Source organism: Scophthalmus maximus, chromosome 18 (genome assembly GCF_022379125.1).
Source record: "Scophthalmus maximus strain ysfricsl-2021 chromosome 18, ASM2237912v1, whole genome shotgun sequence".
Lineage (NCBI taxonomy): Eukaryota > Metazoa > Chordata > Actinopteri > Pleuronectiformes > Scophthalmidae > Scophthalmus > Scophthalmus maximus.
Window position 1 is genome coordinate 3,552,501 of NC_061532.1, and position 14,841 is coordinate 3,567,341.

At 44.1% G+C, this 14,841-nt stretch overlaps 1 protein-coding gene across 2 annotated transcripts in view; it reads left to right on the plus strand.

Annotated features, from left to right (window-relative positions):
• The window catches only part of mdn1 (midasin AAA ATPase 1), a 60,860-nt gene that overhangs the window by 34,736 nt on the left and 11,283 nt on the right, over positions 1-14,841 (plus strand). Inside the window, exons 59-83 of one of the 2 annotated variants that reach the window (XM_035616958.2) lie at positions 81-245; positions 336-550; positions 636-1,023; positions 1,732-1,844; positions 2,018-2,687; positions 2,779-2,940; positions 3,387-3,669; positions 3,770-4,008; positions 5,230-5,325; positions 5,569-5,663; positions 5,790-5,914; positions 6,200-6,352; positions 7,444-7,553; positions 7,682-7,755; positions 8,768-8,951; positions 9,113-9,257; positions 9,706-9,852; positions 9,949-10,075; positions 10,979-11,084; positions 11,242-11,357; positions 11,932-12,339; positions 12,415-12,641; positions 12,937-13,086; positions 14,229-14,437; positions 14,623-14,784. In XM_035616958.2, the coding sequence (XP_035472851.1) occupies positions 81-245; positions 336-550; positions 636-1,023; positions 1,732-1,844; positions 2,018-2,687; positions 2,779-2,940; positions 3,387-3,669; positions 3,770-4,008; positions 5,230-5,325; positions 5,569-5,663; positions 5,790-5,914; positions 6,200-6,352; positions 7,444-7,553; positions 7,682-7,755; positions 8,768-8,951; positions 9,113-9,257; positions 9,706-9,852; positions 9,949-10,075; positions 10,979-11,084; positions 11,242-11,357; positions 11,932-12,339; positions 12,415-12,641; positions 12,937-13,086; positions 14,229-14,437; positions 14,623-14,784 (4,869 nt within the window). The remainder of the gene's footprint in view (positions 1-80; positions 246-335; positions 551-635; positions 1,024-1,731; positions 1,845-2,017; positions 2,688-2,778; positions 2,941-3,386; positions 3,670-3,769; positions 4,009-5,229; positions 5,326-5,568; positions 5,664-5,789; positions 5,915-6,199; positions 6,353-7,443; positions 7,554-7,681; positions 7,756-8,767; positions 8,952-9,112; positions 9,258-9,705; positions 9,853-9,948; positions 10,076-10,978; positions 11,085-11,241; positions 11,358-11,931; positions 12,340-12,414; positions 12,642-12,936; positions 13,087-14,228; positions 14,438-14,622; positions 14,785-14,841) is intronic. The other variant, XM_035616959.2, reaches the window with a different exon arrangement.

The following is a 14,841-nucleotide window of genomic DNA, read 5'->3' on the forward strand; positions in this document are numbered from 1 at the left end:
AAGTTACACAAAAAACAAACCATCATTCATTTGAAGCTGCAAACATAACTAATAGTGCTAATGGTTCTTCTCCCCTCCAGCCGGCTGAGGAGCTGCAGTTTGTGTGGTGCGAGCTGCTCTCAGAGGCTCTGGCTGCCTTGTGGACCAGCTATGTGACCTCAGACCCAGACCGATGGCTGAAATGGGACCCAATGAATCCTGAGACCCAGCCCCGTCCAAAGCTGCCTCTTGGAGCAGATAACATGGTACTGGCCTTGAACATCTCATGTTGATGTCACAGTTTCAGTCTGCTGGTTTAAATATGTTTTATAGAACAATGTCCATGTTGTTTTCAGGGTCCAGCCTTGCTGAGTAAAGCGGTGTGGTCGCATTGTGTGCTGGGAGTGCTGATGAGAAGTGAGACTGGAGATCATTGGGAGCCGTCAGCAGCCGCACTGCTCTCCCTCTCCCACGTCACCCTGGGGGAGTGGCAGGAGAGGACCCAGCAGCTGCATGACGTGTCTGCTGTGTTGTGGGACAACATGGCCATCCCTGCACTCGCTGAGTTCAGGTAGATATACATTCGTGGTCCCGTTCATTCGCTCAAAAAAATAACATAATTTTTTCATTAATCCACAACTGCCACATCTCCCCAGGGGCACAGACTTCAGACTCCAGGGCGTAGTCCTGCGTCGGCAGCTTCAGAGCATGACCGACCTGCTGCCTCCCAGCCTGCAGGAGGGCTACATGGAGAGCTGCGAGAGCCTGGTGGAGGATGCTGACCCTCTCATAGCTGCCCAGGAGATCCAGACAGTCTTCAGAGACTTCCTTCCCCCCAATCTGCTCCCCGACAGCCTGGTGGAGTCCTGCGTCACCTGCCTGCAGCAGTACGTTCAAAGCAAGGTCCAGGGCTCCAACTCGCTCGCCCGCTCCGGAGTGTTCTGGGTCAACATGGGCCTGCTGCAGATCAAAGTGTGGACACCACAGACCATCTTTGACCCAGCTGTGAAGAGGGCCTACAAACTCAACTACGCTCAGCAGGAGGTCAGCAGCCACCCGGGTTTATGAAATCAAAAAAACATTACAAATCTCACCATAACCATGTTTTTCTAAAAAAAAAACTCACATTCCCCCGTAGTTATTTTGCCTTTGACTTTTTTTGAAGTGCACCATGCAGTTAGAGTTTCATGTACTTGTATTGTATCATAATTCTAAACCTTGATCATCATGGTATCAACTGATACAGTACAGGAAGTGACAAATACCAAGACAGACTGACAGTTACAAATAAAAAGTCAGTAGAGACTATAGCCTGACCTATGCTGAATTTTTAGAGTTATGAGTTTCAAAATGTATATATTCATTTTTATTTGAATACGTTTTTTTTTACATAAACACACTTATGAATCACTTAGATGTTTTGTTTGTTTTTTACAGAGTAACAGCATTTTTTACGACAAACCAAATTGAGCATTTCTGTACTTCAGTTTCTTGTTACTTCTCAGCTGACAGATAAACAGAAACCAACATATCTGCAATAAGCTACTATCAACCAATATATTAACCCCGCTGATCCATCAGTGTAGATTTAATTGTGATACTAAAAGAGAATGTCTTGTCCTGCCTTCAGATACTGTTACTCCACTGTCAAATATCTCTTCAGGATTAAAGTATTACATGCAGGAGGTTGGATGAAGCTGAAAGTTCTCATTTTGATGCTTGGACTGGCATGTCCCTCTGTGTTTTTTGCAGCTGGCTCTGCTGCAGGAGGAGTGGAGAGGTCGCAGCCTGTCGTCTCAGCTGATGACTGGAGCAGAGCTGGAGGAGAGCAGCACCACCGACGGCTTCCAGCATCCTCGAATCAGGTCAGAGTCAGTCACACGATCGCACTGTTAAAAAGTCAACATAATTCAAGAACATACTACTAGGTTATATCACTTGGGATCAGTCAAAATATCTTTTCAAATATCCTCATGAGACTAATACTAGAAGCACTTGTCCTACAAGTACAACTTCCATTCTTGACTTGTGGTTGTAGGTACCTGTGGATCCGTATGCAGCAGGTGAAGGAGCAGATAGCCGAGCTCTCCAGGAAGCAGGCCTGCCGCCCTCATGAACCCCAGTATGGTCGACTCTTCCAGGACCTCCAGCACTACCTCTGCAGCATCGGCCAGGCATCCAGAGTCCAAGATCTGCTCTCCCACCTTCTTAAGGCCATGCAGGGCTCCTCCTCCAAATCCAGGTCATTTGTTCAGAGTCTGCTGAAGGAGGAGGCTGTGTGGCAGAACTCCCAGCAGCGCTTCTGCCAGAGGCTGCTGGAGGACTACCCCCTGTACCCTGACGTGGTCGGGCCAGTGCGGACTGGCATCCTCCAGCTCCGGCACGGCATGAGGCTGGTGGCCTCCCAGGTGGCCGCCTCGCTCACGCCCGTGCCAGGTCTGCACAAGCTTGTGTCCTGTCTGCTGGCCTTCCCCTCCATGTCCCCCAGCCTGCCATCCTACCTAGCCCGGGCAGACTTCCTCTGCTCCACGGGTTGTATGGACGTCCTGCGCTGCCTGGTGAAGCTCTTGCCCCAACAGGACCCTGAGCACGTGGTCCCCCAGTCCTCCACGCTGCTTCTGAATGCTCTGCTGCACGTGCAGTGCCACACCCTGTCCACAGGAGAATTCAGCCAGGAGGCACGCAGCCTCTTCAGACACATCTGTCAGGTCAGAGCCTAGATGTTATTGTCAAACAGCGTCATGTGTAGTTGTCAACTGTATCATGACTGTATCATGACTGTATCATGATGCTCCTCAGGCGCTGGTGAACGAGTGGGACGAGCAGGAGAGACGGAAGAGAGAGCAAGAGCAGCTTGAGGCCAGCCTCTACCGCAACCGCTCTCGACTACACGGCTCAGGACTGACGGAAGAAGAGCAGGAGGAGCGGGAGTTCAGACGCCAGTTCCCCCAGTTCAACAAGGTAATCACATAGAACTCTGCCTTTCTGTCCTGATGCTCAAGATGATATGAGTAGGATTGGTATCAAAGACAAAGCGATAAAAACGAGCAAATGATAAAACAAATGACTAAACAAAGAAGACTAAAGGAGGATAGAGAAGATGCATGGATAATATATATATATTAGGTCATTTTAGAAACATTTGACCTCTCGAAATGTTTTTTGTATTCGTAGTGTAAGTGTAATTCAAGTCGAGCTGCATATATTAGCAAGAACACTGCTGTTCCCCGGAGGTCAAGACTTCGGAACTTGAACCTGCCATGGCAGTCTGGTTGTAAGTTGTCTTGATAAAATGAGGTCAAAGAGCTGGAGGGACTAACTTGGTTACATGGCTATGACTGACATCCCACCAGTAGCTCATCTGACATCCCTATGGGCTCATTCTTTGTGGCCATGCTCTTCATCAGGACTTTGCAGACATCACGTCCCAGCCGAGCCTGGAAGGCCCAGCAGACTCTGGGTTGGAGGAGGAGGATAACGTCCAGGAGGAGTCCATTGAGAGCAGCTTCCTGCCTCCGACTGCCATGAACACGGTGCTCCAGGTGCACAAGCACCTGTGTCTGGGATACGCCCGGTCACTGTGGTACCAGAGCACAGTCACGGCCAGTCACAGCAAAGAATCCATCAAAGTCCTGGTGTCCTCCTACCAGATCGCTGCCCCTGTGATGTCACGCTTCTATCATCTGATTGGTTCGTATCACTTACACAGTTTATGCACTGTGATATTTTCTCGCAGCATAGCAGAAATAGAAATGGAAACTAGATTATGATTTCCTGTGGTTTCCCTCAGATGCTGAACTGGACCAGCAGTTGACCGGCAGTGAGCTGCTGCTCTCTGCCCTCCTGCAGAACACGGTGCAGGGCTCCGGGGGTCCCGATGGTCTGATTCTCACCTCAGAGGGACCTTATGACTTCTATCAGCAGCCCAACATGAGCGAGGCCTGCTTCTGTCTCCCTGTTCTGGAGCAGCTGAGTGTGGCAGTGAGGAAGAGGCTAGACGACTGGCCAGAACACCCCGCACTCATACAGGTCAGCTACAATCCCTAATGGCAGTATCGTATTTACAAGATTTTTGCAGCTAAAAACTGACAAACTGAATATGACCTCAACTGAATTTCCTGAAAAACATATTATATCACGTTGGATATTATGACCAAAAACTAACTTATACAACTTTTGCCACTATCACCCACCTCTGTTAGCCAGTACTCATCCTATAAGATCATGATTAGGAATTTTGGCTATATCATGTGTCATGTGTATGCTAATATGCATCTATGTTTGTATATTTCATTGATTTCATAAAAATAATTTGCTTTAAAATCTGTGTTGGTACTGAGATGATGTGATCCTCAAATCACACATCCAGCTCTTTATTTCTCGTTCTTATTGCTATTCTTCCACAATAGGCTAATGTGAAAAATAAATTGTCAATCAGTTAAGTTAAAGTTGAATTAATGCCACTTGTGGGCAGCAGATCAAGCTTTAAACATGATATCTGACAATTTATAAAGTTAAACCATGTGTTGATAATCAGTTTCCTTTTTACACACATGTATTCACTCAAGTGTGTTCACCTGACAAATGTAAATCCAATATTCAAGTTACTTTCTGACTATGTTTTGGTCTCCACCAACTCCCAAAGGGAACAGGATTTGTCTCCTATTTTCTAAATGTTCACTAACTAGTTGCTAACTTTGACAGGAAACAGGAAAGGCTGCTGCTACTGGAAACCGGGTTGATGAGAGCAAAGTTTCGATGTTAAAAGGCTCAGTAAAAGAGAACTGCACTGTTAAACGGAATAGATTTCCCCCTTTTATTTTACAAAAATGTGGTTTCAACTGAACAGTGAGACGGTCATCGTCTGACAGAGAGATTTTCTAGGGTGCATGTGCTGTTGAAACAATTTGACCCCCAAAATACAAAGTTTGACAGACATTTGATCTGGAGGGAATTGCACTCATCATCTCCTTTAGTAATTAATGCAGTGTTTGGCTAGAACGAATAGAACAGAACAGAATTCACTGGTGGAAACTGAAAAAAAATAACTATTAGTATCCATATCTGCCAATCTGACCATTGAAATAGAAATGATCGTAGTTTTATGCATTGTTAATTTAATTTTTTGTGTTCGAGCTAGGATTTCCTGGTTCTGTGGCCTGTTGGTTATCTCATACTGTTACTGTTGTGTGGAGTCTTCAAGTGAGTCATGAAGCTTGTGTAATCCTGTGTATGTGTGTTTCTTTTCAGCTGACTGTGGTGATGGAGAGGATCATGGCTTTCAGTCTGGCCAGTCCACTTGCCAAGTTCCTTAACGGTCTGGAGATTCTTCTCAGTAAAGCACAGGTGAGTTCTGTCACCAAGATGCCTCAGGGGCCATGTAAGGCCACAAAAGTGTATGTTAGAACTGCCAGTAGTATTTTGATGCATTTAAGATACTAGAAAATTTGTCAATTTTAATAGCGGACATCATTTTCCAGGTAGAATGGCAAGACTCTGCTCGTTGTAGTTTCTCAAGGGTTAGTTTGTTGCACAGACGAGAGCTCTGTGATTATTGTCGTCACCTCTGTTCTCTGCCGCTGTCCTCAGGACTGGGAGAATAACGCCAGCCGCTCAGTCTCCCTGCGGAAGGAACTGGAACCAGTCACCATGCTAATTATCCAGTGGCGCAAACTGGAGCTCAAGTAAGACGCAGAGGGATTAAATCCAGCCATGTCCTCAGTTTTTGTTTTAGATACTTAACTTTTCTCTTCTTTCCTGTCGCTGCTTATAATTTAAATGTGTCCCGTCTTGTCACTTTTGTGTGGTAGTTGTTGGTCAAGCAGTCTGGACAACGCAATGAAGCGGCACACTGAGAAATCCACCAAACACTGGTTCTCTATCTACCAGCTGGTAGAGAGGTATCTGGAGGAACAGAGAATGGAGGCTAATAAAGGTACATGTAGTATAACTTTAATAGTAGTTTTTTTTAACATAGCAACATTTTTTACATAATGTGCGAAAAGTCTCTATGTGCATTTATGGGGGAATTTACATCAAGAGAAGAAATATCAATTTCTCACCAGTAACTGCTCACGACTACAACGTTACATCAGTCACCAGGACATAGTTAACAAACAAGTTGTCAAACACGTGTATATTGAAAAGAAAATACACACCGTTCAGAACACCAAGTCTTCCCATGTGAACCGGTTTTGTTTTCCTGTCACTGTCCTCTCAGATGAGGAGGTGGAGCACCTCTCCCTGTCCTCGGTGTCCTCCACTCTCCAGGCCTTCATGGAGGGCTCCACCCTGGGCGAGTTCCACACCCGCTTGGCCATGCTGCTCAGCTTCCACTGCCACCTACTTCTGGTGCCCAACCAGCCTGGACGAGGTCAGCCATCACTACTTGTCCATCTTAATACTTAACATTTGTCCCATGTTTGTTGAATGAGTTATCAATCACTATTATCTTCATTTATCTCTATACTGGCTGTGTGGCTGTGAAACAAAAAACAATCTTAATTTAAATCCTATTTTAGAATTAGGCTGTTACAATAATAGACACATCAGCTGACCGATCACTGCATCATGACGGGAACCATCATGATTTCATCACAGTAGAGCCCGAGCGCATGTATCATCATTTTACGTTTTTTCTGAAATGATCAGCTGAAAAATAAAAACATCTTATAGTGACAGTACTACACTGAATGGATTCTGTATCTCCTCAAATAGTGACTGGGGCCTTTATTCGGCTCAACTGCAGAACATAACATCTACTTGAAGCAGGCTTGTATTAGATAAAGGATTGCATTTGCAATTCTCTCTGTTTGATGAGTATAATTGGTCATATTTTAGAACAAATCCTTGTTTTTATCCACAATTCTTTGGCCCGTTAAAATTTTTTTTTGCATTATGCTGTTACTACAAACTTAACACTTCCTGTAACCCTTTCAAATTAAAAGGGCTCTAGTGTTTCAGTGGAAAGAAACCTTTCATTTCATAACATTAATCATTTGCATGCAAACAGCCAAAAATTATGGACGGCAAAGCAAAGTGGTTGCAAACATACACTCACAGTGACTAAAATATTAGATGAGTTAACTAGAACAGCAAAGTGTTGAATATTTATCAAAAAATTAGAAATATACATTATGCTCAACTAGCATGCACCAGGTTGGATGTTTTAACAAAAACGTTGAAAATCCAGTTAGTTGTGCAAAAACAAAAACAAACGGGTATTGGTATATTACTGATCCCTTGACCAGCGAACCTTCACCTCCAGCTCCACATGTCATGAATCATGCCATGTCAGATGTCACTGAGTAATGCAGCCGAAATTACTGTTTGCATTTAACCTTTGACCTACAGTTACAGGTCAAAACATGATAACATTTGTCTGGTATTTGTTGCTTTTTGCTGAGAGAAAAACGATTCCATGACCAACGAGGGATGATGTGTTAAATACTGCCTGTTTTACAGAGTCTCTGTCCAGTCTTCTATGGAACCTGAACAAATACTACAGTCAGTTCTCTGACTGCATCCAGAACAAAATCAGTCAACTCAGGCAGCCCATCGAGAAGGAGCTCAAGGTATCTATACTGTTTGCATACCAGTTCTTTGACCTTTACTTTGTCCATACAGGTCAGATTACTGCCTTTGAGTATGAAGAGCATGCACATTGCAAAGTTCCATTTTCAATGTGAATTGTTGTTCTCAGGACTTTGTCAAGATCTCCAAGTGGAACGATGTCAGTTTCTGGTCCATCAAACAGTCAGTGGATAAGACTCATCGGTAAGTTATCACCTGGATTTAAACCTGTTGGAAACACTCTGCTGAACATTGACCTTTCAGTCATCAGTGTCTCTGAGCTAAAGGACACCCTTATTATTATAATTGTTGTTGTTGTTAACAGCCAAAAGTGTCTGTAGCTCAGAAACAGTAAAATGTAAGACCTACAGACATCAAACTTGTTAGATTCTTTCAAGAAGTTACTCATTACTCAGGCAATAAAGTTTACTTCAGCTGACCTCATGGTGGCGCCATGATAATTTTCAAGTTCCTTTGGACCTGTTGGGAACTGAAATCTGTGGATGATTATCCTCACCAAATTTAGGAATGAAAAGTCTGTATCAAGCTGCATAAAATGTATTCTTTATGGTCAGTTTCACATAAACTTCCATAAATCAAAATTGGTTTTAGATTTTTCTGAACAAATGTGGTGTACCTCTTTGGAAACTTGCTCTATACCTCACTCCACAGACTTGTAACATTCACCTCCAGGGGGTGGCAGAAATCTTAAAAAGGTTTACATCCCATTAATGACCACACATTTTTTGGAATATTAATATGATGTGGTCTATGGTCATGTCCCATTGAGCCACCAATTGTCAGCTTTCCTCTGCGAAACTGAAATTTTTTATTTAAACCACCACTGTGTTTACTCAAATTGGGGTCTCTTGCATTTAAAGCTCAGTTCAGCAGTCTAGCTAATAGTTTAGGTGTAAAGGTGCTGATGATGAAGCACAAGGTCCCAGGTTCAAACTCAGAGTGACTCTTTTTCTCTCCATCTCTTTACCTTCGCTGCTGTTGACTCAAAGTTAAAGGTGTAAGAGGCCTCAAAGATAATTCATTGTTCTCCAGTCACACTGGATCAAAAGCAAAATAATTTATTATGGTTACGTTTTCATTCATTTACTTTCCTTTGCCTGCTGTGAACTGTGTTCAAGCGCTCACATGTTGACTGTGTCAAACAATCCTCTTGGGCTCTGCTGTATCGTCACTTGAATTTTTTTTTCTCTCTCAGGGCTCTCTTCAAGTATGTCAAGAAGTTCCAGGAGGCGCTGACTGGTCCCAGTCTTCCTGCTCTGGTGGAACAGGGAAGCAGCGCGAGCTTAGACAGTGTAGATGCCAACCCTGAAGAAACACCCATCCATCGAGTTCACCGGGCTCTGAAGAGCAGCCTGCCCGGGAAGGGCAGAGATCTGCAGGTACAATCCTGAAGAGGACACAGACTCTTCATCATTTCATCATAACAAACTAATCATCTCATATTTTTAATGTATATTGTTTCGCATTGAATCATTAATTGGCATTTACTTCATGATTCTGATTAATGAATAGATAACCTGACCTAAATTGTGTATTTCAGGACGAGGGCCTGGAAGAAGGAGTTGAAGCGTCCTCTCTACAGGGACGTCTGCCTGTTCTGACCAGGAAGATGAAGAAAATATGCACCCAGCACGTGAAGAAAAACCCGGTGCCTGAGCTGGCTGAAGACCTGGACTACTTCACCAGTAAGAAAGCTACTTTTACACGATAATGACATGATCCTTACTGATCAAAGTCATCCAGCTGAAAGGATAAACCCTTCTGATTGTAAAGGGACCTTGCTGTGGAGCATTTTTTTGATGATCAGTTTGCGCACTTAGATGATGCGATAGACGTTCTCCCAGATGTAGGAATGTCAGCAATGTGCCAGGTGAACAGCAATGAACGGGACGTACTGTTGCGAGCATGGAAATGTTTTCAAGAAGTTTGATGAACCTCAGGAAAACAAACAGTGAAGGATTTGGCGAGAAGACATAAATGACGATATATTTACAAGCCCTTAGTTAATTTATAAACATCAGCACCCCCTCTGGTATAAGGGGCCACACAAGGACAGCTTTAAATTTTCAGATGTATTTCGAAAATCTTCTATATAAGGAATATTTTTTTCTGTAATTTTTTTCCTCTCTTCAGGCGAGGTCATCAGCAACCTGCGAGACTTGCAGAGCCTCAACGTCGACATGTCAGCAGAGAAGGAGAAGCAGAAGGCCGAGGTCAAGCACATCCTGCAGCAGAAGCAGAGAGCCCTGTCTGACCTGTTCAAGATGCTCGCAGGCATAGGTCAGTTTCGCCTCATGGATGTAGAGGTGTCACATAATACTCAGACTCTTAGTAGACAACAATAAGCAAAATATCTGTTTGTTCCCTTTCATCCAGGTCTGTCTTACCGTAAAGGCCTGATATGGAACAGGACAGTCAACCCAGAGAAAACCCTCTGCATGCAGCCGCTGGAGATGAGCACTGCTCTCTCTGCTCCAGGCAACCACGAGCAGGCTGAGAGCATGTAAATAGAGCCTGTTCACACACTCACACAATGCGCACTAACACCTGACTGAGACTGTTTTGAATTTGCTCAACCACCGTCAGACGATGCAATTTTGGTTTAGTATATTAGATAAATCACTCGGCATCCCAGTTATAAAGCGACACTGTCACTTTTCAAAGAAAAACTGAATCGTATGGTGGATAATGTTTAACAGACTGTATATAGATAGTGTTAACATTAAAAAACATATTCCTTTTCGGTTTTTATACACACAGGATTTGTTGCTACAATTGTACTTGGTCGGTATGACCAGTAGCTGATGGTGGATAATGTTCACAATCTTAACTGTTATCTCTGAGTTTGTTTGCTGACTTATGTACTTGTGCAATTATTATATTATTGTATCATTATCCCAGGACTGTGCACTATGTGTGACCCTAACACTGACCTATTTCATTTAGGGTTAACCAATTTACTTTTATACATTTTTTTTCAGTCAGTAGATTTGTGAAAAATCATTAGAATTTTATCTAAGGGGGCAGACTACAGAAGGGAAATCATCAGCTTTGATTGGGAGTTCAAATATTTGTACTGGAGGGCTGAATTTGGCCCACGGGCCACTATTTGCCCTCCTTTGCTCAAGAGGTTTTACTGCTCCTTGGTCTGCTTTGACCATGTTAGAATATATGTTAATATATGTTAATTTTAGCAAACATCAGATAACTGCTTTGGACGTGACCTTCGAGAGTGAGCTTCACTTCTCTGTGTGCTACTGTAACACTACAAATTAGTATTTACCACTATACCACTATATGGTGACGGTGGCTGTTGTCCAGAAAAACGTCAACAAAAAGTCTAATTTCAAGGGAGCAACCATGTAACCCCTCTTAAGCTCTTTTCACTGCCTTCTTGATGTTGCAGGTTGTTTACAGAGCTGTTGGCCACATGGGATGGATGTCAGAAGTACTTCTACCGTTCATGGGCCAGGAGAACGGCCATGCAGACTGCTCTGCAGCTCCCTGCAAAGGTGAGACTAAGCAAACTCCATCTTTTAGTATTCACTACTCTGATACCTCTCTGTCCAAACCCAATGTCAATGAAGGCCAGGCATTATAGATGAAACACTGTTTTTTATCATCTGCTGTTTCTTAGAGTGTTGTTTGTGTGTTATTGATCGGTTGTAGGAGCTGGGTCTGGGAAACATTGAGCGCTGTAGAGGCTTCACCTCTCACATGTTCAAGCTGCTGCTCAGACAGAGGCTGCGGCTGACCACACTCACTGAGCAGTGGGTCCACCTCAGGTCAGTGTGTTGCCACAGCAACAGGTTTACAAAAATTTTGAAAAACTGGTTTTATAATGTGGAGAACTTCTGTTGTTTTAACTTGATTGTAGTTGGAAAGTTTACGGACGATTCCACAAAAATCCAAAACATTATGGTGCCCCTTTTTCTCCCCCTAAGCACTTTCCTTGAGCTTCATGTAAAATGTGATGAGGTGGAGAAAAGATCAGAAAAGATGTATCTGGAGTTAATGAAAGATAACCGGTGGATTGACAAAAGCCGATGCATATGATCTAACACTAATTAGATCTTTACAATATTTATTTGTTATTTTAGCATTTGAATTGGGGGATATTATGGGTTTAATGCCTTAGTTATACCAATAATTAGCAGTACAGACCTATATTTTCTCATTTATATTATAGGAAATGACAATAAAGTAAAGTTTGGAGATTGTACCTCATATTTACAATAACAAAACAAAATAATTTAGAGGCAAAAGAAACACATTTTTGTTATTGTTTTTATTATTTTTAAACAAAAGTCATGATTGTTATGAAACTCAGATTGTCTTTTGATGTCCTGCCACATGCAGGAGGCTGACTAACAGCATACAGGACATCAAGGCCCACCTGCAGAGCCACAGCAAGGACCCAGGCTGCACCCTCCCGCCCCAGGCCTCTCTCCAGGGCTGGGTCAACAGAGGCCAGACGCTGGCCGCCCAGTGCACCACCCTCCTGCAGCAGCTGGCCTGGCTGCTGCAGTGCTGTCCCGAGGACCTCCAGCAGAAGGAGGAGACGAACAGCTGCAGTCAGCACACCCCGAGGTGCCCGTCCCCGCTGGCAGCCCACCGCCAGCCCCCCGGCTGTCTGATGAGGAGGGGAGACGCCACTTGGTGCCAGCTCCACCAGCGCGTGACAGCAATGTTGAGGCAGTCCGAGAGCCTGAAGGTGGAGCTGGACACTGTGGCCCAGCAGAGCTCTGAGAGAGTTCTCCACACATGGTAAAACACAGTCAGCCAAGAGTTTATTTCAAATCTAATTCACAGTCTTGACAAACACTGCTGTTTTTCCCACAGGAACCATTTCGTAACGTGCTGCTCGGGCTTCGACCAGCTGGGGGTCGTAGCGGCTCAAATGCCCGGCATTGAGCGGCTCTTCATCCCAGCCTCGCGTGTCGGGAGCGCAGAGAGCCAGGCGGCCATCACACAGAGCCTGCAGTACGTCAGAGGACAGGTGGAGGCTAACATCACTGAGTTCACCACCTGGAAGACCCAGCTGCTGTCTCTGGGTCACCAGCAAACAGGTGAGTGCTCTGACCAGTCATCCTAACACTATCAGTCCTCCAGGCGTCACTGACGGACTCCATGACGGCATAGAGGGGTCGTCCAAAAAGTGACAGAAAATAGCGTGGTACATAGCAGCACTGTGTGAATGTGTGTGTGAATGTGGTGAATGTGACTTGTACTGTAAAGTGCTTTGAGTGGCCGACTACAGGTCCACTACAGACAAGCTGCTGTTGAACTCACACACATTATAAAACTCCAAGAGGAACCGTGTTTGTTCTGTTACTGACCTCTCCTCCTCCCCCTGTTGAACAGATCACCAGTCTGCCTTCTGCACTGAGCTCTCCGCTGAGCTGGAGACAAACATCAACACGGTTCTGTGTGCTGTGCAGACACTTGTGAAGAGAAGGGAGAGGGAGCAACAGAAAGAGCAACAGAAAGAGCAGCATGGAGACGTCAAGACAGGTGAGGACGGTGCAAATTGGAAATGGGAATTCAAAATCAAATTAAACTGAATTAAACTATAGGCAGCTATTCAAGGTTACACATAGTGTCTCCACACTATATGCCCCTTTACTTTATAACTGTTGGTAATTTAGTCTAGTAGAATCGTGCGCTTCCTTTTCCTCATTTTATACTCTTGAGCTGTATGGATTCATCTTTAAGATGCTTAATAGATTTAGTAATAATTTATTTGACATGCTGCATTATCATCCATGTGTGGAGAGACTGTAGCATTAAAGAGACCCAGTTCTTCTCTGTCCACTCAGTTTTTACTATTCAGACCCCTTCACCTTTTGCTCATTTTATTGCGTTTCATTTTAAATACATGAATTCAATTCTACACTCAGTAATCCATATGAAAAGTGAAAACAAGTTTAAGAAACGTTTTGCAAATCTATTAAATATCAAAAACTGATAACAGCAATTTGATCAAAACTGAGATGCTTGTACAAATCGCAAAAGATCACTTGTTTTGTCCACTTCAAGTGCTCATCTGAAAACTAGAGCCCCTAATCTGCTTGACTGATACAACACACCTGATTGACAGGTGTAAAAAAAAAAAAAAAGAATAAGAAAAAGGGCTCAGTAAAGGTTATGCTTAAAGTATTCACAAACTGTTATCCATCACCTCACACTGGACACACAGCGGAGCTCCTTCTCCAATAGGCTGATTCAGCTTCGCTGTCACAAGGACCGTTACAGGAATCTTTCCTGCCACAAGCCATAAAACTCTATAACACCTCACCTCTGGCTGACAGATAGACCTTGTTCCACTGTCAATACTTCATGTGAATTCCGTGAATTTATTATTCTTAATTTCTATATTTCTTTTGGCAATTCGTATATTTTAAATTTATTGTGTCAATATTGTATATATTTTTTAATGTGTGCTGTGTGAAACGTGCTGCTGCTACACCAGAATTTCCCAGCTTGGGATGATTAAAGTATTTATCTATCTATCTATCTATATTAAACAGGAAATTATGCAGGGACACCATCAGCAAAGGAGACGCGCTTCTGATAAGCTGATTCTTCATGATTTAATAGGACACTGACAGAATTTATGATTGTCTTTGATGACACAATGTTATTTGCCGTTTCAGAAGGTGCCGAAAAGGAGGAGCAGCAGGAGGAGGAGGGTGAAGAGCCCGTGGAGGACCTGCTGAAGCCCGGTCACCTGGCCCGTCTCATGGAGGAGGAGCTGGAAGCGGAGGTGGAGGCCCTGTGTGTGGGGGACGTCAGTGCCCGGCTGGAGAGGCTGCTCGTTAGCCTGAGGACACACAGAGACGCATGTCAACTGCCACAGCTCCAGGTAGAAACAAGAGCTGCACACGCAACATCTGGAGGACTTGTCACTGACACGATTTATTTCTGTGGTCCTTTTTGCTATACAGTACATAGTATAACTAACATTTTTGTAAATGTGTTGAGAAGGTCGGTGTCTGTGTTTCACTGTGGCTTAAATGTGTCTCTTGTGGCCGTTGTGTTTGTTTGCAGGAGGTGAACAGGGCGTGCAGCATGTTGGTGCGTCTGGAGCCTCTGCTGGGGATTTACTCTGACCTGGTGCGTTACTACCTGGCCGTGTCGGTGGGAGCTCACAGGAGCACAGGCAAGCTGCTCTCTGTACTGGCCAGCATCTTCACCGAGCTCGCCCAGAAGGTACACGCTCCTCAAACGTTTCCCAGTGCCACTGTAAAAGTGATACAGGCATTAGTA